At 40.4% G+C, this 27,866-nt stretch overlaps 1 protein-coding gene and 1 long non-coding RNA gene across 2 annotated transcripts in view; one reads left to right on the plus strand and one right to left on the minus strand.

Annotated features, from left to right (window-relative positions):
* The first annotated feature begins 583 nt into the window (after nucleotides 1-583).
* Nucleotides 584-27,860, plus strand: SLC25A20 (solute carrier family 25 member 20). Its single transcript, XM_026717941.2, has 9 exons — nucleotides 584-801; nucleotides 5,423-5,515; nucleotides 7,399-7,526; nucleotides 12,475-12,565; nucleotides 14,988-15,105; nucleotides 17,822-17,894; nucleotides 19,219-19,328; nucleotides 24,195-24,319; nucleotides 26,512-27,860. The coding sequence occupies exons 1-9, from the start codon at nucleotides 685-687 to the stop codon at nucleotides 26,572-26,574; spliced, it is 918 nt and encodes a 305-aa protein (XP_026573726.1). The 5' UTR covers nucleotides 584-684; the 3' UTR covers nucleotides 26,575-27,860.
* The window catches only part of LOC148126809 (uncharacterized), a 31,182-nt gene continuing 29,929 nt past the window's right edge, over nucleotides 26,614-27,866 (minus strand). Inside the window, exons 4-5 of the long non-coding RNA XR_015741586.1 lie at nucleotides 27,086-27,124; nucleotides 26,614-26,752 (exon numbers count right to left, since the gene is read on the minus strand). This is a non-coding gene — a long non-coding RNA (uncharacterized LOC148126809). The remainder of the gene's footprint in view (nucleotides 26,753-27,085; nucleotides 27,125-27,866) is intronic.

The raw sequence follows: 27,866 nt of genomic DNA on the forward strand, positions 1-27,866 counted from the left end.
TATGTGGAGAGAGACATATATGAGCTAGAGTTATTTTTCATTAAAAAAAATCACACATTCAAAGCTCCCATTATATGACAGTAGAGACACATTTTAATGAAACAAAAACAAAATTTGGAGAGAAGGTTCATGCAGAGATTAGTCTTCTAATATTCTGGCCAAAGTGGTCACAATAGAGTGGGGGACAGGGCAGAGATTCATATATTTATCTGCAATGGTTTCTAAGGATCAATAATGGCAAGGACAAAACACCATGTTTAATTGACACCAACTGCTTAAATACGAAGGGGTGAATGGCTGGCTATCTTTACTGAAAATTTCAACTTTAAACCATGCTTTGATGAAACCAATATACTTATCAGCTATACACAATATAAGCCCATATCCCATAATGTGTTTTTTGTATGTAAGAAAAATACATATATTTAACAGGGAACAATAGAAACTGCAAAAACACCAGCAACTTCTTCTGAAATAACTTGCGCTAATACAATAACTCTCTCCAGGGTAGGTATAGATCGCGGGTTGGCGGAAGCAGGAACAATAGCAGCCTCTCTAGGCATCTCGGAGGTCCTCCCTTTTTTCCGCCTGGTTGGGAAAGGAAAAGCAGGGTAAAGGTTGCTTCGAGAGGCGAAGCACAAAACTGGGAGAGTTGTGTTGAGCGATCTCGCTTCCGAAGCAGCCATGGCGGAACAACCTAAGTCCCCTCAGGCACCTATTAGCCCCGTAAAAAACTTTTTCGCGGGTGGCTTCGGAGGCGTCTGCTTGGTCTTCGTGGGACACCCTCTGGATACTATCAAGGTGAGCGGGGGAGGAAAGACTACAGCCCCCGATAGACACTGCGCGAGTGGGGAGGAGAGGCAATACTTTAAAACAAGGGCCAACGAACTACCATTCCCAGAATGCACTTTGTGGCAGGAGCCTCAGAATTATTTTTCTCATGGAAAAAGAATTAGCGCGTTATTCCTGCGCAGGGACAGACTTGACATCAGTTTGAATGTGTGAAAGAGCAGAGTTTTTTTTTAAAATGTTTATTTACATGTCAGATTTATAACACACCTTTCCTACAAGATCTCAAGATATATGTATACAGTGGTATTTCGTTCTCCAATTTTTTTTTATCTACAGCAGCAACAGTTGATGGAAGGGTGTATGTTTGGGTGATGGTCCCAAGGTACTCTGATCTTCTGTAGCTGAAAATATATTTTCCAATATAAGTTTCAACTTTACTACTTTATTAATTGATCACACTGGCTCTGGACCCTTGGATCATACTCTTCTTCGTAATCCTATGTACATGCAACAAACCTATGGAACAGTGAGCTATAATTTGTTGAACAAGCTTAATTGCTCGGATTGGACCAATGCGACGAATTGAAACTAAACTACGCTGGCTGTGATCACAAACACACTGTGCTTTGTTGTAGTTGTGAAGTCATGCCCGACCCAGGCCTTCCTGTCTTCTACTATCTTCTGGAGTCCATTTAAGCTCACACCTACTGCTTCAGTGACTCCATCCAGCCACCTCATTTTGAGCTACAAAGTAGCTAACCCATTTTAGTCTCATGATAGGCATGCCAATTCAATTGTTGGGATAATGCATGCAACAGAGTCTCTAGGTCAGGAACAATGGCTGGGCACAGTGGTTTACAGGGCATAATTGGAGATGTTGCAGTTGACTTTTAAAGCCTCAAACTGTTGTGGGTCCTGCTATCTAAGAGACCACCTTTGTCCTTAGAGGCCTGCTGAGCTGACAAGATCTGCAGGAGACACCCTTTTGCCTTCTGACATGTAAGAGATTGTCTTCTGTTGATTATTAATCTTTTAATATTGCAATCCTCCTTGAGAGAGCCAGTTTGATTAAAGCATCAACTAGAAACCAGGAGACTTGTGAGTTTTAATCTCACTTTGGGCATGAAGCCAGTGGAATGGCCTTGGGCCAGTCACTTTCTCTCAGCCCTCAGAAGCAGGCAGTGGCAAACCACTTCTAAAAACCTTGCCAAGAAAACTGCAGGGACTTGTTGAGGCAGGCTCTGAGAATTAAACAGAATTAAACACAAAAGGGGGGGGGGGAATTACCCCTGAGCATTTGCCAGAATAGAAAAATGAGGCATGAACTAAATAAAAAGGTGAAAGGTGATTTTGTTTTGTTTTTTAAAAGCAGAAATAAAAGCAGAGAAATCTGGCATTCTTAGATGCTCTGCTATTCCAAATTAACACAGATCAACTGATTCTTTTCTGTATGTAAATCACAGTTACCAACCCCTGTATCGGACCGTTGCCTGTTAGGATTCTAAAATGATACAACCGTTCAATAAACAATATTCATTTATATGTCAAATTTAAATCAATAAAAGTCAGGAGATAAGTACACTCTGACCACACTGAAGTTTTCGCATGCATCTTTGCAAAGATTTGTCAGTCAGTCTTCAGGTACCTTCCAGATATGCCATAATGTTCTCTTTATTGTCTTATACATATTAGCAAATGGGTGAGATAAAAGATACTTGACAATATAATCTCTAAATACCAAGGCAAAGATTTATAGCTGGAAGTTGCAATTTTGCTGTGGGATAGGTAATGAGTTTGTGGGTACCTTCTTTGGCATCAAGCAGCACTTCTGAATATGTTGCTAAGAAAACTTCAGGGACATTGTTGATTTATTGATCAAAAATCAAGACTGATTTCCAAGCACCAAAACAACAGCAACAACAACAAAAACTAGGTTGTCCCAAAGGTACTTTTTTTTTCTATAGGCAACTAGAGTTTCTGGTTTTCCTTCTCATCCAAGAAGCTTCTTCAGCTCTTACTGGATGGTGGGGAGTCAGAGCTGAAGAAGCTTCTTGGATGAGAAGCGAAACGTCTTCAAAGAAAAATGAAAAAGTCCAGTTGCCTCTAGGAAAAAAAAAACACTTTTGGGACAACCATGACCTGGATGACTGAGAATCTCCATAGACAACAGAAACTAGGGTTGATAGAGGGTGAGAATTTAGAGAATGTTATTATTTGGTAATAGGTTATGCCCCCAGGGCAATAATTCATTTAATTCAATTTATTCAACCTATGGCGGAACTGCTTGACTCCAATCTGATTCTGGGTAGAGTATATAAAACCAAACAAAAAAGAAAATGTAATAAAATTATGAAAGAAAACAAGAACTTACAGTGTGTCCAGATAAAAACACATACACCCCCTCCAAAAAAATCCAACAGATTGAACAGGGATCCAAGTGCTCAAGCCCCAGGCTGGAATGTCAAGCTCATAACTGTCCATGCCTCTTCATCTAGAAGCAAAGCTACTGGCATTCTCTATTTTCTATTTCTTCTGCATTTTAGGAGATGCCATAAAGATAGTCCTCAATTTACAATCACAATTAAGCCCAAAATTTCTGTGGTTAAGTGAGTTTTGCCCGACATTGTTAAATGAGTTTTGCCCCATTTTACTATTTTTCTTGCCACAGTTGTTAAGTGGATCAGAATAGAGCTGGAAGGGACCTTGGAGGTCTTCTAGTTGAGCCCCCCTGCCCCAAGCAGGAGACGCGATACCATTTCGGACAAGTGACTGTCCAGGCTCTTCTTAAAGACTTCCAGTGATGAAGCCCCTACAACTTCTGATGGCAAGCTGTAAGGTGTGGCCTCACTAAGGCTTTATAAGGCGGTATTAATACTTCACGATTTTGATTCTATGCCTCTGTTTATATCACTACAGACGTTAAGTTAGTAATAAGGTGGTTAAGTGAATCTAGCTTCCTCATTGAGTTTGCTTGTCAGAAGGTGACAAAAAGACACTGTGACCAGAGGTGGTATTCAGCAGGTTCTGATCACTTCTGGAGAACCGGTGGCAGAAATTTTGAGTAGTTCAGAGAACCAGCAAATACCACCTCTTGACTGTCCCCGCCCCAATCTATGCTCTGCCTCCCGAGTCCCAGCTGATTGGCTGGGTCTTCTTTTGTTGCCCTGCATAGGAGAACGGATCTGGAAAGCAGGTTAGTGGGATGGGGAGAGAATGGGGATTTTACAGTAACCTTCTCCCAGGAGTGGGAAGGGAATGGAGATTTTGCAGTATCCTTCTCCTGCCACACCTACCAAGCCATGCCCACCAAGCACAAAACTGGTAATAAGATTTTTTGAATCCCACCACTGACTGTGACCATCATAAATATGAGTCAGTTGCCAAGAGTCTGAATTTTGATCATGTGAAGATGGAGATGCCGCAATGATCTTGTGAAAAACAGTCATAAGTCACTTTTTTCAGTGCCGATATAACTTTGAACGGTCACTAAAATGAACTGTTGTAAACTGAGGACTACTGTATTTAGGCTTTGTACTTTGTGTTAACCCTAGTAGAAAAAAACAAACACTTGTTTACTTCTTAGATCTCGAGATCTTCTCATTGACCTGAATGCCTATTGATAACAACTGTTTCCCGGATGAACTGTGTCTTCCTCCCTTCCTCTTCCCATCCTCCTTTCATTAAAAAGTAAAAAGAATTGGGAATGGGAAAACTGTCAATGGTAGAGTATATTTCAAAAGTCTTGGGTTCGACTATATAAGGTGGAAAACACACACACAGCCTACTTACCCAAGCTTTTTGAAGCTGCTGCTGACCATTGTTGGATATGCTGAGATGGACAGGCTAATAGTCTGTCTTTTTACAAGGTGGATGGATATTTTCACTAAGTAACACAAGGATCTCTTTTTTAAAAAAAAGAAATTTATTTATTCAACATTTTGACAATTAAAAACAAATTTCCACACTTTACACTATTACTACAGCAGTGTTTACATTTGTAAGTACCTCCTATTAACATGTTATACATCTCTGTATTTGCTTCTTCATCATTCTAGGCATTTTATACATATATACATTTGTATTTACATTTATTTACACGTAAATCTTATTGTTTTATGGGATTACATTATCATTTGATGCCTTTGCATCTTTTTCTTATCCATTCGTACAAGACATCCCATATTTTATAATATTCTCTTTCTTCCTTATCCTTTAATAACTTCGTCAGTCTATCGATCTCTGCGCATTCGTATACCTTATTAATTATTGTGGCTTCTGGTGGGGCGTCATAGCCTGTTTCCAATTTTGGGCAAAGGAGATTCTGGCAGCTGTTATGATATGTAGCATTAAATATTGGTGTTTTCTATTCATGTTAGGCTTTAACATGCCTAATAAAAAGGTTTCTGGTTTAAATTTCATTCTCTGTTTTGTTATTTCCTCTAACCATTATTTGATTATTTGCCAGTGTCTCAGTGCATGGGGGCAAGTCCACCACATGTGGAAGTATGTCCCCTGGTTATGGTTACATCTCCAACATTTAACTATCATATTTGGGAACATTTTGGCTATTCTTGCTGGGGTAACACAAGCACCTCTTTTCTATTCCTTCCATGTTCCTTATATTTTGTAGGTCAGACTACAAACTCAGCCCAAGCCTTTGCCAGGACAGGCTCTTCTTTATGCTGGGACCTTTGACTGTTTCAGAAAGACTCTTGTGAAAGAGGTATTTTGCCAGCCCACTTGCAGTGCCCGCCAGAGATGTCATATTCTTATGTACATTATTGCAATGAATTTGTGTGGGAATGATACTTGAGACTATAGTAGATTCTTGGGAGTACAGGCTTGATCTTTTTTCAATGAGAAAAACTAACTAATGGTGAGACGGAAGGAAGCTGTCCAGTTTTTAGGGATAAGTATTTAAAAAGTAAGAATTCTTTGTTCTTAATCAATCACCATTTATTCTGATGTGGCCAAGCCAGAGTTTGCCTTGGGTTCATGCGTCTTGATCTTTTAAACCACCACAGTCATGGCTGTCAATGGTTTATAAAAACACCTGTCATAAAATAAAATAGTAATAATAAAAATAGTAATAAAAATTTAAAGACAGGGAGTCCTTAACTTACGGAGCCCAAAATTTATGTTGCTAAGTGAAACATTTAAGTGAGTTGATAAGTGAACCACTACAGTTGTTAAGTTATGAAGTGTTATGAAGTGAACCTGGTGTCCCCATTGGCTTTGCTTGTCAGGAGGTTGCAAAAGGTGATCATGTGACCCTGCAACCGTCATAAATGTGAGTCAATTGCCAAGCATCCCAATTTTGATCATGTGTCCATGGAAATGCTACAATGATCGTGTGAAAAACAGTCATAAGTCACTTTTTTCAGTGCCGATATAACTTCGAACAGTCACTAAAATGAACTGTTGTAAGTCAACGACTACCTGTATTTCAGCTGGGACATCTGGACAATTCCTAACCTGCAATCTTCACTAGCTAAAACAATCCTCCCAAAGAGGATTTTGTTTCTCCAGATCCTGAAAGGACTGAACTGAGCTGCACTAGTGAGTCTCGGAGGCTGTGATAGAGAAGCGTCTCTCCTTCTCACCTTGGTCCTTCTAATCACTAAGTAAAGGGAGAAGAGTAAAAATTGTTATTTTATTTAGAAAATTTATATTGCCGCCTACTCGCACATGGCAACTCAAAGCGGCTCATAGGATATAAAAACAAAAGAAATAATATAACAATATAAAAGAAATAATAATAATAAAATAATAACCCCCTCACCTTGACGGCAACACACATCCATACCAGGCATTTAATGGGCTCCATCCCTCTCTGGTTCCCCCAGGCCCCCTGGCAGAACCACGTCTTCAGGACTTTCCGAAAGCATGTTGGAATGGGGGCCCCAGTCTAATTTCTGGAGGGATGATATTCCAGAGGAAGGGAGCCACCATAGGGAAGGTCCTTCTTCTAGGTCCCACCAGATATATCTCCTTAGGGAACGGGACCCGCAACATTCTTTGCCTCGCCGCTTTAGTGGGTCAGGTAGATGTGTCCAGCAAGAGATGGTCCCTCAGATAACTTGGTCCCAAGCCATGAAGGGCTTTAAATGTTGTTGGTATCAGATGGGTGGGTTTGGGTTGAAGAAGGCAGCCTTGGAGATACCTGGCATCCAGCTATATAAAGATCTGTAAGTGAAAAACAGAACTTTAAACTGCATCCACCTTGGCAACTAAGGCAGGTTCTGCAGCATAGGAGTAATATGTTTATGGCATCTAATGCCAGTGGAGGAGGACGCTGCATTTCATACCAGCTGCAGTTTCCAAATGCCTTTAGAGGCGATCCCATGTATTGCTGTAGCTAAACTGGATTACCCTAAACAGCCACCCTCTGTAAGTGGGATTTTGGAAAAAGGTGATTGAAGAATTGAGATCCCTTTGAACTGGGCAGAAACTTGAAGTAATCCTTGACGTTGTGTAGGTTGGTTGCTCGGCTGCTATTTACAGTATATGATTCATACAGTAATTCTGTTTTATTGCTTGTGCTTGAGATGAGCAACCAACTAAATTTAACAAGTAAAGAATCCACCGACCTACTATTTCTTACAGGGCTTCCGGGGCTTGTATAAGGGGATGGCAGCCCCCATTGTGGGAGTGACTCCCATGTTTGCTGTGTGCTTCTTTGGATTTGGCTTGGGCAAAAAGCTGCAACAGAAGACCCCAGACGAAATCTTGACGTGAGTCATGAAATTGTTCAGACTAATTCGGGGATGCGTTCTTGAAGTTTTCCAATCTGCTCTTATTTTTCAAAAATTACGCATTCCATCATTGCAGCCAAAAATGAAGTTTTATTTTTCTCGGTTATAAATAGAGGGTTTTTTTAAAAAATTTAAAAAAATTAAATCTGGCAAATTTTAAAGTTCCTAAAAACGTGGGACTGATTACACTAGCTATAAACAGACATCATGGGGTTGTTTTTGTGTAATTCTCTTCCCAGGCAAAACAGATGTCTGTTTAGGAGGTTTTTATTTCAGTATGGCGTGTGACATCCTAAAAGGCTTGTAACACTTTCTCTTAATTGTGATTCAGAGAACGTTTAGTCTTCATGTAACAACGGTAATTGGAGTTGGAATTTCTGTCGCTAAGCAACATGGTCATAAATGTAATGTCACATAACTATGCTGATTAGCAATGGAAATTCTGGGACTTCCAGTTGCTGTCATTAAGCAAATCGTTGTGGGTCATTAAGTAAGGATATCATGGGGTCACATGCCAGTTTCTTTATTAAATTTGCTTGTAGGAAGTACAAAGAAGGTTGCAAATGGTGATCACATGACTGTGAGGAATGCTGTGACCATCATAATGTGATGACTCGGGGTGTGGCCCAAAAGCAACACAGTCAGATAATAAGAGTCCCTTTATTAGTTCCAACTCTGCTCCCAATGTTCAGGTTACCCTCTGGCTGGAGAAAAAAACTCCCAGGAACAGCCTTTGACTGCAGAGAATTAAGTCTAAAACATGGTCAACACAAACTGTAACTATAAATTCAATCAAGCCAAACTGAGGTAATTAGTTTGGCAGGGCAGGAGCAAGAATTCCAGACGTGAAGGCACGACAAAACTCACACAGTTGGGAAGATGCCAGGAACACAGATATGCAAAGACAACACAGGATAAAGACACGTTTGCTACCAGCAGGTGCTGCAGTCAGCATTCAGTTCTTTTAAACTTTCATTCCCAGGTGTGGCTAATGAAGGGAATCAGGGCCCTTTCCTCCCACATAAGCCATGCAACCCACGTTGCTCTCTTCTCCATTCCTCCTTGCATGCCCTAGGATGAAGATGGGGTGGGCCTGAGTCTTCCTCTGAACTCCCTCTCCCTTGTTCTATCTCTCCCCTGCTCTGCCCAGCCGGACTTTGCCTTCTCCACAGCCAACAGAGGCACATGCCCACTCCCTGTCAGCTGTTCGTTTTCCTTCTCAAATTCAGACTCTGACAGGGGCATGACAATAAGTATGAGGCCACTCATTCAGCACAGAATGGGACAACTCTCTCTGGCCAACTCGCTATGGGATAACTTGCTGCGGGACAACTTGCTGCAGGGCATTTCAACAAATAAAAAAGTTAACTTAATTTCAATTGAACCGTGGCCAATAATAATAAAGAAACTCAATCCAGTTGGTTTACAAATTATTTTGCGCATCCATTTCGTAGTCTTCAATTACAGTTACATTACATAAAAGCTCATATCATCAATCAAAAATTAAATACCCTAGTATCATTATTAATCAATCATTTGACTATAGTTTTATTCATTCTTTTTTTACGAGATAACCATAATTTACTTAATTTACTTTATAACCATTCATATTATCCTCCCAAATCTATCCTAAATACATTTTGTAGATATAATAAAAAAAAGAAGTACATCTTTATATATTTATTATTTTCTAAAAATCTACATATTTCATTACTGTATTTTATTATCTAACCATTGATAGAAAAGGTCCCAAATTTTATAAAACTGTTTATCCTCTTGTTCTCTAATTTCAAATGTCAATCTACTCATTTCAGCACATTCCACTATTTTCTTAATGATTTCCTCCTGCGATGGTATTTTTCTCAACATCCAAGTCATAAGGAATTACCAGATTTTGCAAAAACTCATTCTGCTTTGTCTACACTTCCTTGCATATTTACTTGAATGTTAAGATTTTTTTAAAAAGAGATACTGTACTACCACACAAACATGTAGAGTCCTGGTTACCTGGCTGTAGTTTTTAGACAATTGAAAAGGCCTTGTAAAATGAGCAGGACTTAATTCTGAATGAACATGGTTGTAGAAACCACACTGTTATCTGTGAAAATGGCATTATTGTATAGCTGAAGTTTGATTAAGAAAGTTTATAAAAGTTTATAAAGTTTATAAAAACGAAGAGATAAAAGTTATCTCCCATCTAGATTTAAGAACTCTAGTTGAGGAGAAGCAAGATACTGTCCCGAGGCATCAAGGCATTATATTTCTCATAATATTGGGATGCTTTAGCTTACTACAAAGCATCGATTACTACCATCTTATTTATTTGCAGCAATATTTTTCAATACTGTAAAATTGCAATAGGAAACATAGGCAGCAGTCTGGAGGGCTAACTCATCCTCCAGTCAACACAATACCACATATTTCTTAATAACTTACCAGGCACTTCATGGTAGACATTTGAATGCACTCCCCATGTTATCTACAGAGGTGCCTTTAGCTAAAATAGATTGCCAACAGAGGCTTTAGAAAATAAAACACACTCATATTTGTATTACTTTCTGGAACAACATTTGCAGTATGCAGCATATGGTGTTTCAGTTTTCATAGTCATGTATTCATCAGCATATTCAAGAAGCATGTAAAACATTGAGATTACAATGAAGCTTTCAGACACTGTTACATGTATTTAGCCAGATTCACTGCCTAAACCCCACAGATTAGGATTTGCAACACTGTCTAAATTCTTTTTTTCATTTGTATTTGACATACAAGTTCTGATTGTGACCAAATTTCTGTTGTTTAAAAATAAACTGAATCTTGTTGGAGATCTCTATAGGTTCTATCTGTCTTGCTAATCCTGTTCTGAGTGGGAAACTCAAAGGAAAGCACGGTGATTCGATTAACAGTTAAAGAAAAAAGCAACGTGACTTTTATTAAGTAGCTTTAAATAATTTTATAAATAGCTTCGTTTGACTCCCCAGGGTATCTATAGTAAGTCAGTACTTACCTACTCTGGCAGTAAATACGTTCTTAGTCCTAGGTACCTGTCAGATAAGATTTTAGATTTTCACACCTGCTCTTCCACCTTCATTCCTCAAATCCTTCCACTGCTTTCATCATTCTAGAATATAAATCTGAATGAGGGGCCTTGTATTGCCATGCTTAAGATAGACTTCTCATATCCAATCGCCAATGTATTATAGTACCATATACAGGTAGTTCCTCTATTTAGGGCCAGTTGCTTAGCAACTGAGGTTATGACAGACCTCTCTGGGGGGGATACTTATAACTCAGATTCGAAATTCTTTTGCTCTCCACCCCATTGCATAGCTGTACTTTTGGTGCTTGGCTACTGGACCACATTTATAACTGTCTGCAGCATCCTGCAGCCACATGACCGCATTTTACAATGGTTTTGCTGAAAACCAGCATTTACTTCTAGTTTTCAGCAGTATGTGACTCATAGCAAACCATTGGTTGACTTAATGACAGTGGCATTCTCATAATGACTGCCCCAAAAAAGATAATAAAAGTATTATATAGTAGCAACCTACACAATTAGAAAATATGTCAGTGGGAGTGAACACCAATACTGAAATGCTGCAATGAGTGGAAGTGTGTTTTTATGATGAAAATATGATTAATAAAATGTATTTTTAAAACAAAAAATATATATAATAAAATTGGGTTGGTCACAGGGATGACCCAATTTATGATTGTCACAAGTTATGACTGTGATGGACTTATGGTTGTAATTCAAGGACTATTTTTAATGACATATCCCATTTACTTCTTTCTCTCCAACCACTTAATATATCTATATCTTTCTCCCTTTCTAGTCTAATAGCCATAAATGAGATAGATAGATAGATAGATAGATAGATAGATAGATAGATAGATAGATAGATAGATAGATAGAACAATAGCAACACTTAGACTTATATACTGTACTACTTCATAGTGCTTTACAGCCCTCTCTAAGCAGTTTACAAAGTCAACATATTGCCCCCAACAATCTGAGTCTTCATTTGATTGACTTTGGAAGGATGGAAAGCTTAGTAAATCTTGAGCCAGTCACAGTCGAACTTCTGGCAGTGGGCAGAGTCAGCCTACAATACTGCATTCTAATCACTGTGCCACCATGGCTTCTAGATAGGTAGGCGGTGTTTGATGCTGGATTGAATCATAATGCCAAGCCACTATTTCTAAAATAAACAATACTTGACAGTTCATAGATTACATAAATGAATTTTTAAGTCATTGTGGCTTGAGTCACACAACGTATGAATGCATATATATTCAGCGGTATGAATTAACTTGGAACATGAATTATTTTCTTCTTTTTTTCCTCAGTTTTATAAACTAGAGTGCAATGTATAAACAATAATATCATTCTCTTTAATTAAAGATCCATCACTAATGGATGGACCTTTCCAGTCTTTACTTTTATTTAGAAAACAGTTTTTTTAAAAATAATTGTTTTTATATCAAACATTAGATTTATTTTGCAAATGATTCTACCTTGTTGGCTGCATTTGCCTGGATATGTCATATTGATACTTGAGGCAAAAATCTTGAGCCATAATATTTATTTGACCCCATGTCTGTTTTGGCTGAATTTGACCAGCTGGAGGAAATTAGAGCTCCGAATACCTCTCCTTGGCTCTTTCTAAGGCATCTGTTGGGATATATATGGAAAAAATATGGCATAATTAAACATTGTTGAGAACATTGGTTTTCATGGCACGTAATTGGCATTTTCGACTGTCTTTATATTCAATTATTAGATAACTGTCAGTTGGGTTTTTTTATTGCTAGAAAACCAAATCTTTGGAAGGAGAAATTATTCTTAAACTGTATCTAATGTAGCCTAGTGCCTTTCTTATTTTTATTTTATATCCCACAATGTAATGTTTACTCTGCATAGATATCCTCAGCTGTTTGCAGCAGGAATGTTATCAGGGGTGTTTACCACTGCAATTATGGCACCAGGAGAAAGGATCAAGTGCCTACTACAGGTAAGAAATGAAGCTTTCCATGCTCCATCCCACAACTGAACAACATCTTGCTATTCACATTATTTATCTTTCTTTAGGATAAGTTAGCATATTTATAATCTTGTTGACAACATGATTTTCTAAATATGCTCATGTCAGTATCTGCATGTATGACGAACAGAGAGAGGGGGAAGGGAGACAGGGAGGGAGGGAGAATGTATGCAAACATTTAGATAATGTACAGCATTATATGTCTAGGAGACAAAAATGCTCATATTTCGGAACACGTCTTGTCTCCTGTAACTATCAGCATTCCAATTTCCTTAGCATTGTTTCATTGTGATATTAGATTTCTCTGATGGCTAAAACTAGAGCACAGAAATAATTAGAAAAGCAAGATAGGCAAAGTTGGAAATCTTGTTGTCTGGTTAGAGATTTAATCAATTCTGTCCTGAGCAACATAATCCCATTAATATTGAAAATCCTGGCATATCTATCCACATTGTATCACCCCTCAATTCTGATGATTTCACGGAGAAGCGCAAACCAATGCAGTTTTTCTGGAAATAATGTAAATGTGATTGATCGCTCCCTTCTTCTGGTAGGTCTCTCAGGGGTCCAGTCTAACTTGTCCTGATATTACTGGGAAGTGTCTCATGCAAGTACAAACCAGCCCTGACCTTAGCTTTTCAGTTTAGGGAGCTACACCCAAGCATGCTGCTTGCTGGGACGTATATATAACAGTTGGATGAATATTATGGCTGGGTTCATACTATGTCAAAAAATAGATAGTCCTGATGTTATGACTGTAATTGAACCTCACAATTATCTCCATGATGGTCATAAAGTGACTTATCACCAGGTGACCAGACCCAATTTTTTGTAATTGTAATTAAGCAAACATCTTGGTTGTAAAGTGACCAGGACAGCTGTAAAGCAAATTCATTTCTTTCTTTCTTTCTTTCTTTCTTCCTTATTTATTAACTTACTTATTTATATCCCACCTTTATTTTCATAAATAACTCAAGGCAGCGAACATATCCAACACATTTTCCTCCTTCTATTTTCCCCACAACCATCAACCTGGGAAGTGAATTGGGCTGAAAGAGAGCAACTGGCACAAAGTCACCCACCTGGCTTTCATGGCTAAAGCAGGACATGAACTCACAGTCTCTTGTTTTCTAACCTGGTGCCTTAACTATTAGACCCAACTGGCTCTCAGTTCACAGCAGTCGCTAAGCGAACCCACTGTTTGCGATGAAGTTTTTCCCCACCAGAAACCAGACGAAATACTACTTTCTGGAAAAAGTCACGTGACTGCAGGGCACTGCAAACAGCCATAAGTGCAAACTCAAAGTACTGAGTGCCCAAAATGTGTTCACATGACCATGGAGTAGCCCGGCTGTTGCAACCGGGTCATAAGTAGCCTTTGGGAAAAGAATGTTGTAACTTTGAGCAGTCACTAAACAACTGCTCATAAGAAAAAGTCTACCAGTAAATTTTTTAAAATATTCATTTATTATTTTGTGGGAATCCAGCCAACTGCACTTTATTCAGCAATTTAAGGTTAAGCAAACTATGGCTTAGCAAGACATATGAACCCAAGTTAACATACCAGTGAAACATGTCCCATTTTATATCTAGCTGTAATGTTGTCTTTGGGTTTTTAAAACTGGTCTGTTCCTTACAGTCAAGGCAGGGTTGATTCAATAGACCAGAAGAATCTCTTCTCTTGTTCCCTTCCTTCAAAACCTTTTCTGTGGGAATAAAAAAAGAAACTTCTCCACCATGAAGAAAAATAAGTAGCTCGGACTACAGTTGTTCCATTTCATTTAAAAGTTCTTCTCTAAAGCAGCCCAAACTTCTGTTATCTTAGAGCAAGGGTCCTCAAACTTGTGGATTTCAACTCCCAGAATTCCTGTGCTAACATGACTGGAAGAGGAATTCTGGGAGTTGAAGTCCACAAGTCTTAAAACTGTCCAATTTGAAGACCCCTGTCTTAGAGTTTTGTCTGTCACAACTCCTTGTTATTCTGCTCCTTGTCCTTTTAACATCTTATCTCTTTATTTTCAGATATATTTTGAAAGTTTTTAAAGACGAAGTCCCAGTTACAATTATGGATAATATTCTTCACAGAAGTTTCTATTGAGGCTTCTTGAATGGGTAGAGCTATTAGAAGCCTGCTCTGGATGCTTAAACAGCTAGAAAAACTTTCTGACAGAGATGGCAGCTATGGGTTTATTTATTTTTATTTTTCATTTTTTACCATTTTGGTGTATAATCCATGCATCCCTGATTGAATCTCATCTCATGGGCGATTTCTTAAGAAAGGTTTAGACGCGCAGACTCATTTCAACAGTAGCTTAGATTTAGGGAGACTGAATTATTTAAAGAATAGTAGGTTATAATTGACAAGGCCATTAATTTTTTTTTAACCATTTAGATCCAAGCAGCCTCTGGTGAAAAAAAATATGCAGGCCCCGTGGACTGCGCCAAACAACTGTATCGTGAAGCTGGCATTCGAGGCGTGTACAAAGGAACAGTGCTCACACTCATGAGAGGTAGTTGTGGAGAATTGTTCTTAAAATAATTGAACCAGAAAAGCCCCCAATGTTTTTTCTAAACCCTATTTACGTAGCACACTTGACTAGATAATTATAGAGCGGTGGTTAGCCTATCATGCAAGTCTAATCTGGGAAGAGTTAGCTGGCTGAATTAAATCAGATTTTGAACCAAAGATCTGAACTCATTCATTCTGACAGTGAACTCTGTAGCGATTTGATTTAGCCCCAAATACACCCAATGCCATGTTCTATACCAGTGGCCCCCAACCTTTTTTGTGCCGCGGCCCGGTACCGGCATCACAAAATGATCTGCGGCCCGGTACTGGCATCAGCACGCATGACAAGGCGAGGTGAGCCGAGCGACCGGCCAGCCGGTCGTCCCTCGCTTCTCCCCGCCACCATCAACTCCTCCTTTGTACCTTTGTCGATGGGCTTCGCTTCGGGACAGCTTCAGGACGGTCGCTTGGCTCGCCTTGCCTTGGGTGCTGAAAGAATCCTTGCGCCTTAGTTTCGTTTGAAGCCCCCCCCTTCGATGAAACTAAGGCGCGAGGGTTCCTTCAGGACCCAAACACCGCTTTGCAACCGGAAAAGCTCACCCGGAAGCACTTTCTCGTCAAACAAGATGGCGGCGCCCAGCAAACCGGCGGCCCGATAGGAAATGTTCCACGGACCGGTACCGGTCTGCAGCCCGGTGGTTGGGGACCCCTGTTCTATACGATCCTTTTTCTACTGCCATTCTGACAGACTACAGACATATGGGGAGAGGGGTAAAAAGTGAACAAAAATGGGAGTTAGACAGGTAGGCCCCTTCAGACCTGTCCACGGGAGCTTGCTTGTGACCATGCCACCACAGTTGTACAGGTAGTCCTTGTTTTACAACCATTCATTTACTGACTGAAGTTACAACGGTGCTGAAAACATGACACAGGACCAGTTCCATACTTACAGCCATGGTCACATGATCTAAATTCGGGCGTTTGACAACTGGCATGTATTTATGACAATTGCACTGTCCCGGGGTCATGTGATCACCATTTGTAACCTTCCCCACTGGCTTCTGACAAGCAAAGTCAAGGGAGGAAGCCAGGTTTGCTTAATGATGTCATGATTCACTTACCAACTGCAGTCACTTGCTTAACAACTGTGGCAAAAAAAGGGTGGGGAAATGGGTCAAAGCTCACTTAACAACTGTCTTGCTTAGCAAAAGAAATGTTGGGTTCAGTTGTGGTCATAAGTAAGGATGCCCTGTATTTTCTTTCTTTAAAAAAATTGTTCAACCCCCTCCCCCCAAAAAAGACCTGTAGCATTCCTTTTCACTAGCTACAAGGATGAAGATGATAGTATGTTAAAGAGCCCAATGTGACTAATGTCATGCCCAGCCAGCTAACTGTGAGAGGAAATGACAGAAAAATTTCTGTTGTGTGAACAATGCTTCTATATCTTATCACAATGTTTATTTACAGTAATATATATATATATATGTTCATCTGTGAGTCGAACTCACAGACAAACACAATACAGAAGCCTGATAATGGCAGATGAGATTCTGCCGAAACGTTGCTACAACTTTAAAAGCACAACTATAATGACGTGGGAAAATATCCGAACAAAGCTGAATAACATTACAACATTAAAAATCCGTAGTATAAAATTCCCAAACCCTTTCTTGCTATAGTGGTAACAAACATACACCAGCCACATGATTGGGTCTATCTCAACTTGGGGTTCCCAGGCTCTGCTGTCTTCAGGGCTTCTGGAAAAGTACCCATGTTTCCCTGAAAATAAGACCCAGTCATATTTTTGGGGGGGCTCCAAAATAAGCACCAGGATTTATTTTTTGGGAAATGTCTTATTTTTTCCCCATGTACGGGATGCCCACTTCCGCTTGCTTGCAGCCACAATGGGGCAGGAGGCCACATGATGTACCAGTGCTGCAGGCAGGGTGTGTGGAGCTGGCCCACCTGCCCCGCACTGGTTTCCCTCAGGGTCCACACAGCCAGGCCATCCATGCCCCGACACCTGCCTCTTGGCCACAACAGCAATGCAGCACTGGGCCTCCTGCTCCGTTCTGGCCGCGAGCAAGCAGAAGTGGGTCATCAGCCATGTGGGCTCCTGCCAGACATGGCTGTGCGTGCTGTGAGACCTGGGTTGTGGATGGCCTGGCTGTGGGGGCCCTGAGGTAAGCCAGTGCAGGGCACTTGGGGCAGTTCCACCTCTCCAACCTGCCTTACCTCACCTCATCATCGGCACTGTGAGTAACCAGAAAGAATGGACGGGCAGCTGGCTGTTCAGGCGTTAAGTAGGGCTTATTTTGGTGATAGAGCTTATATTAGGTGCACACATAAAAATCATGCTAGGGCTTATTTTTGGGTTCTGGTTGAGATGAGGTCGATCTTATTTCCAGGGAAGATGATATTCCATAGGGAGGGGGAGCCACCACAGAGAAGACCCTTTTTCTCCCCACTTCCCTACTACTCCATCCTTCCCTAGTAGGGTAGATGTAATTGGAAAGAGTGCTTGAAATCTTGTTTTCTCTGTCAATCAAATCAAGGTCTAAAGCAGCAAGTGGAGTGTATTGTTTATGCCATTATTATAATTCTGCTTACAGAAAGCTGGCACGTTTTATCTTTTTTGTCCTTGCCAATTTGGGCTCTTGACTAGCTCTGCAGTTTGTCTCTTTTTTTTCCTAAATTGGCTCTGTTTATTGGACCAGATGTTCCAGCCAGTGGGATGTACTTCATGACCTATGAATGGCTGAAATGTATTTTGACGCCTCAGGGGCAGAGGTAAGGAGAATCTTGGATTTCTCACAAGAACAGCTAAGAAATGCTTTTTACTTTGAAGTAAGAGCTTCATGATAATAGTTTGATGAGATAAACAAAGGATTATTTCTTTGAGTTGCTTGACATTGATATAAATTTAAGAGAGAGATAAATTGTAAATAATATAATTTGGCATTTATAAAATATATTTTTAGGGATCAGGCCAGTGCATTTTATAAGGAAGGCTAATGGATTCATTGGCATAATCTACCATGGCACAAAGGCAGAATTACTAGATTTCTATATTGTGATAAGCTATGGTTTGATTAAATATAATTTGTTGAATAAACCACTATTAGCTATGTTTCAATATTTTCATGCCAAACATTAGGCTTTAACTCGGGATTATATGACTCTACATATAGTTAGAAGCTTTTATTCTAACAATAAAGGACATTTTCTTCTTTCAGCACAGTACTGTTTGAAGAATATCAGCCTGACTTCTGAATCTGTAGTAATTTGATTTAGATTGGCTAGTTCTGACAATATAAGTCAGTTGTACTGTAAATTAAGCTTGAAGTCCCAGTGGTTCTAGAAATAACTTTTTCTACAGCGATCATGAGAAAGAAGTAGTCTTCTGCTGGGCAAATACAGGTACTCCTCTACTTACGACAAAATTTCTCTTGCTAAGCAAGACAGTTGTTACGTGAGTTTTGCCCCATTTTATGACTTTTCTTGGCATTGTTGTTAAGTGAATCACTGCAGTTGTTAAATTAGTAACACGGTTGCTAAGTGAACCTGGCTTCCCCATTGACTTTGTTTGTCAGAAGGTCACAAAAGGTCTTCCTATCACCCCGGGACATTGCAACATCATAAATACATGCCAGTTGCCAAGCATCTGAATTTTGATCATGTGACCGTGGGGCTACCATAACGATCATAAGTGTGAAAAATCGTCAGTCACTTTTTTCAGTGCCATGGTTACTTTGAACAGTCCCTAAACAAACTGTTGTAATTCGAGGACTACCTGTACAGCCCATTTTGAAGTAAATCTCCTGACTTCACCTGAAGGAGGTGCTTACTGTATGACCTTTGCCCATCCTACCCCCTTGTGAGTCTGAATGAGATGTGCCCGATCTTTCTTTTCTTCTGTTTCACGGGTGTAAAACTCGTGCCGTCATGTGACCTTTCATGATGGTTTTCCAATTCGCGGAACTGGGGTGGGCACAGCCTGTGTATGAAGCATCCGGCCCACAGGCCGCCAGTTTGACACACCTCTATTCTATTTCTTTTTAGCAGCCATTTTAATGAATTCATGCTTGCCCTTTTTCTGCCCTGCTTTCCACAGTGTCAGTGACCTCAGTGTACCCAGAATCCTCTTTGCTGGAGGCATGGCAGGGATCTTCAACTGGGCTGTGGGAATCCCTCCTGATGTGCTGAAATCACGATTCCAGACAGGTGAGTTCACTGAGGCTCTCCTAAAGATTTTAGAAGGAGGATTTAAAAGTAGGCTTTGTGGAGAAAAGTTTTCAGTAGGTTTTTATACAAGTAGTTCTCATTTACCAAACGCCTTGTTTAAGCAACCATTCTCAGTTACCATAGTGATAAAAAAAACAATTTAGTGACCAATCCTTGCATTTATAACCTTTGCACGTCTTTGAAGGTTCTGTCTTGGGGCCAGTATTCTTCAAAATCTTCATTAATAACTTAGATGAGGGAATTGAAGGGGAACTCATCAAATTTGCAGATGATACTAAACTGGCAGGAATAACCAACACCCCAGAAGACAAACTCAGGATCCAAAAAGATTTTGACAAATTTGAACAATGGGCCCTATCTAACAAAATGAATTTCTAATATGGAGAAAAGCAAAGTTTTACAGCTAGGCAGGAAAACTCAAAGATATAAAGTACAGATTAGGTGAGACCTGGCTCAAAAACAGTACCTGTGAGAGGGACCTTGGAATCCTAGCGATCACTTGAATATGAGCCAGCAGGGTACAGCAGCAGCCAAAAAAGCTAATACAATCCTGGGTTGTATAAACAGAGGCATAGAATCAAAATCACCTGAAATATCAGTGCCGCTTTATAAAACCCTAATAAGACCACACCAGGAATACTGCAACCAGTTTTGATCACCATACTAGAAAAAAGATGTTGAGACTTTGGAAAAAAAGTTCAAAGAGCAACTAAATGATTAAAGGCCTGGAGACTAAACCATATGAAGTACCGCTGCAGGTTTTGGGTTTGACTAGTCTAAAGAAAAGAATTATGAGTAACATGATAGCAGTATTCCAGTATTTGAGGGGCTGCCACAAAGAAGGGGGGGGTGTCAAATTATTATCCAGAGCACCAGAGAGCAGGATAAGAAGCAATAGTTGGAACCTAATCAAAGAGAAAAGCAACCTAGAATTAAGGAGAAAATTCCTAAGAGCGAGGACAATTAACCAATGGAACAGCTTGCCTTCAGAAATCATGAGTGCTCCATCACTTGAGGTTTTTAAGACAAGACTAGATAAGGGGCGTCAAACTCTATATCATTGAGGGCCACATCAGGGTTGTGTTTGACCTCGGGTGGCCGGGGTGGGTGTGGCCAGGTTGATGTCACTCGTGTTGAGGGTGTCTGTGTTGGGCCTAGCACTCTTGCCAGCAAAAACGGGCTCCTGAGTTCCGTTTTTGGCTGGGACACCCTCCTGAGTGAAAACAGAGCTCCATTTTTGCTGGCAGAGACACTGCGGGCTGGTCCTTTACTTTTTCCAGGGTGGCCTTTCCCAGAGGATTGAGGAAAGCCTCTGCAGCCCGAAAAATAGGCCCGTTTTGTCACTTCCTGTATTTCCGGAAATACCGGAAGTGATGAAACGGGCCTATTTTTTGGGCTGTCTCAAATGGGCTGAAAATCAGCTGGGAGGTGCAGTGCAGGTAAGGAGATGAGGGGGGAATTGCACATGCATGCACAGGGGGCTGGGGGATGCATTGCCTTCTGGGTGCTGGCATGCATGCACAATTTTTGGCACAGGAGTCCAAAAAGGTTAACCACCACTGGTATGGTGGTCCTGCCTGAGCAGGGGGCTGGACTAAAAGACCTCCTAGGTCCCTTCCAGCTCTGTTCTCTTCTCTTGTTGTCAAAGGTGTTCAGAACGGGTCTTACTCCAAGTATTTAATCCTTTCCCATTAAATCAGGCAAAACAACTGAAAAAGAACAATGTTGTTCAAATGTCTTCTTTGTCTGCTATTTTATATATTTAGAGGGGTCCTTTATGCTGTCTGCTAACACTGATGATGTTTAGCTAGGGTAATGAAACATTTGCAAGAAAACAAGTTCAACGAGCATCAAGGACCCCTTATTTCAACCCTGAACTACAAATATTCTTTATATTTAGAGGTACATGGAGGGTTAATGTCAACAACTCTCCTTCTTCCCTCTCCATTCTCTGAACTGCGTTGTCATCCGATTGTATTCCCACGAGAATGCACAGTTGAAGATTAGATCTTTGAGCACACATTTGCTCATAATATTTCCTGGAACTCTTTTGAAAATCATTCCTGGGCAACAGTCCATGACAGTCTCTGGTTTGATCTGGTGTTAGATGAGGTATTTGCATTTTCTGAGGTGTGTGGCTCAGAAGGCTAAGGCTAATAGCGCAGAACACGTTCTCATTGTTCTGCTCCATTCCCGCCTCTCTTCTAATTGCTAGCTTTAATGGGTATAATTCTGATCACCATGGAAATTGGAGTAGAAGGAAAGTACAGTATAATCCTTGTTAAGGATAGCCTCAGCATCCGTCTGCGATTACAGTAGTGATGAAAATAAGTTTATGACCAGTCTTTGCATTTAGGACATTTACAGATCTGTAAAGCAAAGAAAAGCTGAAGTAAAATCATGAGCACAGTTGTGGTTTCACTTAGTGATTGTTTCACTTAGCAGCTGTGGTCCCAGTTGTGGTTGCTAAAGGAGGACTATCTCTAAAACCATCTTTCATCATACATTAATCATTTTCCAAAGCAAATATGAAGCTGGTTCTTGTAGCTGGATTAAAGATTGAAAAATCACTCTTTGCTCAGCTATTGTGAATATAGTTGCCTCCAGGCAAAGAATTTGAAAGTTCTATAAACTAGTATGAACATTTCTTTTTTTCAGATCATTGCCCTAGTCCTAGTGTCACATAGCTGAATAGTTAGTGAAAACAAAATTGAGGTAAACTTTTCAGGATTCTTTTGAAGATTAGTGACATAAATGTGCTTTGAAATTGGCAGCTCTTTGGGATAAATTTAGAAAGATTTTCTTTGTCTACCCTTTCCTTGTGTGTGTACTAGCTACAATATATAATCAGTTATAGTCGTTGGCAAACTTGGCAGCTTGAAGTTGTGTGGACTTCAACTCCCAGAATTCCCTAGCCAGCCTGCAGGGAATTCTAGAAGTTGAAGTCCATACAATAGAGTAGATCTTCAAGCTGCTGAAGTTGAGAAACACTGAGTTAAGGTATTTGCCTTGACTGAACAGGCAAGTGGCTAATTACAAGATAATTACAGATGCGCCTCAACTTAAGACTGGTTGTTTAGTGACTATATGAAGTTACCCATGGACCCTTCAAAAGGTACTTATGGCCCAGTTTCATAGTCCCGATGGTCGGCCCCGCCTCCCTTGGTCACATGACCACATTTTGGATGCTTGGCAAGAGGCTGGCATTTATAGCTGTTTGCAGGGTCCCCACAGTCATGTGAACACAATTTACAATATTTTTGCCCAAAAGCTTTCCAATTTTTGGCAAAAACTCTCAATAGTGAACTGTGGATTCACTTAACAACTGCTGCCCAAAAGGACATAAAATCAGGTTGTTCACTTGATGACCCATCACGACTTACCGCTATACTTGTCAGGCTCCTTTATGGTCGTAGGTCAAGGACTACCTGCATTTGTGTCCGAAGTTCTTCATGTGAGAAATAGTGCTTCATAGGATGGGCCTAGGTGAAAACTTTCTTGCCTTTCCTTTTCTTGTTTCTTTCGTTTTTACATTTATATTCTTTTGCCAGTTTTTATTCTCTTCCTCTTTTACATTTGCAATATACATAATTGGCTATTAAAATGTTTGCTACAAAGGGTGTGTCATACATTTCTTTTTTCACTGATGGAGACGAGAAATTCCATGCTTCACAGCCTGCCTGGAATACAAGTTTCTAATCCCTTGTGCATTAACAAAAAAATAAATTTCTGCCAAATCGATTGGAGAAGAGGAGTGAAGCAACTTGTCATTCTGCCAGCCTCTTGGCTTCCACAGTTTTGCACAGGAAGGAGTTTTCTTTTTTCTTTTTCCATCAGCAATTACCGAAACCAAACAGACCATTGAAGAGGAAAGAGTTTTCAAATGTTCTCAGTTAACCCTCTCACTTGCGTCCTAGAAATTCAGGCAGGTTGATAAATGTAAGATTGTAAGCAGTAGGGGCCTTGCTGTGGTACTGCAGAAGTGTGAAAATCTTCCCTCATCTTCCCATTTATTTATATTTACTTATAAAATTTATTGGCCGCTCAACCTACCAAACAGTAACTCTGGGCAGCTTACAGTCATAAAAATGAGTTTAATTTATAAATGTGTTTAATTCATAAAAATTAAAACTTGAATAAGTTATAACCATGGAGAGGGCAGGGGCAGAACGGGGGGAAGGTGGGATCTGTTGTTACTTGATTAACCGTGTCCATTGTGCTGTTCCTCCATTGGGGCCCCAGGCCAACTGGCAGAGCCAGGCCTTTATGGAAGGATAGGAGGGTTGGGGCCAATCTCACGTCAGGGAGCAAGATGTTCCAGAGGTCAGGAGCAACAGCGGAGAAGGCCCAGTTAGAATAATCAAGTTGATGGAACCCAGAGTATGCCACCTATATTGGCATGAATGGGACGGGCCAATCCCAGGGGGGTGAAATGGTCCCTCAGGTAACCTGGACCCAAGCCACGAAGGGCTTTAAAGGTGATCCCCAACACCTTGAATTGCACCCGGAAGCAGACTGGCAACCAATGGAGCAGTGGTGTTACAGGAGACATTCTTGCCCCCCCACCCCTAAAATAGTCCACACCGCTACACTCTGTGCCAGTTTCAGCTTCCGAATAATCTCCAAGGGTGGCCCCATGTCAAGCCCATTATAACCGTCCAACTGTGAGATGATTAGGGACTGAACCATTGAGCGCAGCGAATCATTTAATCGTTGTTAATTGAGGGGCGTTATGGCAAGAGATAGAAATAAGAAAAGGATTGGGAAAGAAAGAAAGAAAGGAGTTTGATCAAAGCCTCTGTGGGGGGATGAGGTTCATGAAATGTATTCTGCGTTTTTCTACAGCTCCTCCAGGGAAGTATCCCAATGGCTTCAGAGATGTCCTGCGAGAGCTTGTTCGAGAGGAAGGAGTGTTCTCCCTGTACAAGGGATTCACTGCCGTGATGATCAGAGCCTTTCCTGCCAATGCAGTAAGCGAATGCTACCTTTGAGTTCCGGTTCATTTATTTATTTATTTATTAAATTTATTGACAGCCCATCTTACCCCGAGGTAACTCTGGGCAGTGTACAAGGCAGGTGGTCCTCGTCTTACAGCAGTTCATTTAGTTACTGTTCAATGTTCCGACGGCACTGAAAAAAAGTGACTCATGGCCATTTTTCACACTTATGACCATTGCGGTGGTCAGGTGATGAATTCGGAGGCTTGGCAACCGACTCATATCTATGACGTTTGCAGTGTCTTCGGGGTCGTGTAATCCCCTTTTGTGATCTTCTGACAAGCAAAGTCAATGGGGAAGCCAGATTCACTTTACTAGCCGTGTTACTAACTTAACCACTGACTGATTCACTTAACAACTGTGGCAAGAAAGGTCGTAAAATGGGCAAAATTCACTTAACAATATTTCACTTAAGCGACAGAAATTTGGGCTCAACTGTAGTTGTAAGTTGAGGATTACCTGCAGTGGTGGTATTCAAATTTTTTTACTACCGGTTCTGTGGGCATGGCTTGGTGGGCGTGGCATGGCAAGGATACTGTAAAATCCCCATTCCCTCCCCTCCCCACTGACCTGCTTTCCAGCTCTGTTTCTCCTGTGCAGGGCAACAAAAGAAGACCCAGCCAATCAGCTGGGATTCAGGAGGCAGAGAATAGGTGGGGGAGGGGCCAGTCAGAGGTGGTACTTGTTGGTTCTCTGAACTACTCAAAATTTCTGCTACCGGTTCTCCAGAACTGGTCAGAACCTGCTGAATACCACCTCTGATTACCTGTATTAAAGATAAAATTTTACAAAACCTATACACAATAGGAACTAAATAAATAAATAAAAAATAAATAAATACACAACCCGAACTAAAAGATCGGAAGGGGGGGTAGGATGAGCAAGGGGGGGGGAGGAAGGATCCGTTATTAGTCTGTCAACCAGGCCCAGTGTGAAGGCCTCGCATTGGAGCCCCAAGCCAGCTGACAGAACCAGGCCTTTAAACTCTTGCAGGCGGTTAGGAGGATTGAAGCTGACTTCGATCTGGAGGTAATCTGTTCCAAAGGGCTGGAGCAATGGCAGAGGTGGCTCTTCTCTCGTAAAGAGTTAGGACAGAAATGTAAGAAGCAAAGCCTCCCAACAGAATCTTTTGGAAAACACTTTATTTTTTTTATACATCTGGCCAGTTTTACACCAAAAGTAGACTTCTGTATAGGTTTATTCAGTTCCACTAGTTGAATTCAGAAGCCATTTCAATCATCCAAGCAACGGTAGCTATTGTGCAGCAATACAGGTAGTCCTCGACATGAAATGAACCTTATAACAGTTCATTTAAGTGACAGCTCAAAGTTACAACGGTGCTGAAAAAAGTGACTTATAACTGTGAAAAACAGTTATAGCATCTCGCGATCGTGTGATCAAAATTCAGATTCTAGGTAACTGGTTCCTATTTATGACCGTTGCAGTGTCCCAGAGTCATGAGATTCCCTATTTACGTCCTTCTGACAAGCAAAGTCAGTGGGGAAGCTGGATTCAGATATCAGTCGGGTTACTAATTTATCAACTGCAGGGATTCACTAAATAACGGAGGCAAGAAAGGTCGTACAAATGGGGCAAAATTCACTTAATAAATGTCTCCGCTTACAACAGAAATTTTGGGCTCAGTTGTGGTCGTAAGTCGAGGGCTACCTGCACTAAACCAGTAAAAGAAATAGAAAACAGTAGTAAATCAACAGCGTGCTTATTACAGGTAGTCCTCATTTAGTGACTATAATTTGGACCAGCAGCCTGGTCATTAAGCAAAGTGGCTGTTGAAAAAACATATGATCCAATGGAAAATCCTTGCAGAGCCCTGGAAAAGCTGCTATTGTTAATTTTTCTACATAGAATTCAACATCACGGTGCATACTAGTCTGGATGATTCCCCAGTCTTCTTCCAAAGCAGCTTTTGAAGCATCAGAAGGCCAAACGGATATTTTGCTTTCCTTCCTTCGTCTCTAGCCAGGCTCCTTTGAACAATGTTCCACTTGACTGAATGCCCAGCTATTCTACATGCTCATGCGGTATATTTGTTGGAGACATTGCAAAGGTTCATGTTGAAACAGCCCCGTTTTTATGGGCATTGTATTGATTAAAATGTGAACAATGTGAATTTATACATATACTTATAAGTATATTTTTTTCAGGCATGCTTCCTTGGCTTTGAAGTTGCCATGAAGTTTCTTAACTGGATTGTACCGGGTTTTTGATGACCAAGAAGGAACCCGAGGGCAAGGAAAAGAACTGCATTGGTAATTGCATTGGAGGAGAAAAAAATCAGAATTATGAAATAAGCTACAAAGTGACTCGTTTACTATTAATCTTTTTGCCTTAACGCTTTCTGCGTGGTGCCCTTTTACCGGTCAGAATCTTGAGCCAAATCTCCTTCTGTGGAGAAATTCAAGAGGAGTTCACAATCACATCCTTGCCTTCTCAATTCAAAAGTACCAAAGGGGTTATGCTGTTGATAGAAGACCTTGCTGCTATTAACAAGTATCAATGTTTAATTCCCCTCCCTCCCCTCCTCCCTCATTTTCCTGTGGTGAATAAAGGAAAATGATTTTAATTTCCCTTTTTATATTAATAAAAAATGCATTGCTGGTTATGGTACCAAGGACATTCCAAGAAGCCATGGGATGTTTGGAATTGGCCATAATGAACTTAATTCTCAGGACAGAATTTAAGTAATAGATAATATAAAATACATTTGATTGCACTTACAGGTATTTGGTGCTGTTTGCCATGATTTCTTGTTAGTTCCTGTGGAATAAATGGGAACATCTGAACAGTTTTGTATTTCTGTTGAAGCCTTATTCACTCTAATAGTCCCTACATATACAACACAGTTGTATGTTTTGACCATATGAGCCTCATTTTACTGCTTTGTGGCCTCTCACCCAAGATTCATGGCATGCATTTGCTTCTTTGACATAATTAATATAAAAAGAAAGCCAGCTAGGAGAACAATGCAAAAATTAAAGAGCTTAAAGTCACCAAATATAGATAAGTATTAAATCAGTGAAGATCTGCTATGTGTTTGTGTATGATAGAAAAACCTCAAATAAGTGAACAGCAGAAACTGGGGGGTAAACCCCAATCTCTTTGGTGGAATGGGCAGTCAGTATAAAAAGGCCTTTCTCTAAACTCAGCTTTGGTCCTTTCTGGATAACTAATGATATCTTGGGAGGCAGGTTTACAAGAGGTGGACTATCTTCTTCTACATAGCATGCCAGATTATGTATTTTGGTATTCCTGGTACTTGGGAATGTACTGCAATGGTTCCAAAGCAATTTGCGTTTTACCCCAGCAAGCTTCTAAAGTTGGAGAAGCCTGCAATAAGATAACTAACTGCAATGCCATTTTGTTTTAATGTGATCCTCTCTCGCACTCATATATGGGTTTTTAAGTACATCCCATGTACAAAGAGAATAAACAGTGTTTACAAAATGTTTCACTGGAACATGCTTAGGACTCAATAAAAGTTGTACATTGGTTTTCTTGT

The sequence above is a fragment of the Pseudonaja textilis genome, chromosome 2 (assembly GCF_049901715.1).
Source record: "Pseudonaja textilis isolate UNSWEBS1 chromosome 2, rPseTex1.2, whole genome shotgun sequence".
In the NCBI taxonomy this organism is placed as follows: Eukaryota; Metazoa; Chordata; class Lepidosauria; order Squamata; family Elapidae; genus Pseudonaja; species Pseudonaja textilis.

Excerpts from the sequence above, each read along its gene's own strand:
- SLC25A20 (XM_026717941.2), top strand. The coding sequence starts at position 685 with ATGGCGGAACAACCTAAGTCCCCTCAGGCACCTATTAGCCCCGTAAAA. Across the intron at positions 12,566-14,987 it reads GGATCAAGTGCCTACTACAG|ATCCAAGCAGCCTCTGGTGA; the intron begins GTAAGAAATGAA and ends TTAACCATTTAG. Across the intron at positions 15,106-17,821 it reads AGTGCTCACACTCATGAGAG|ATGTTCCAGCCAGTGGGATG; the intron begins GTAGTTGTGGAG and ends TTATTGGACCAG.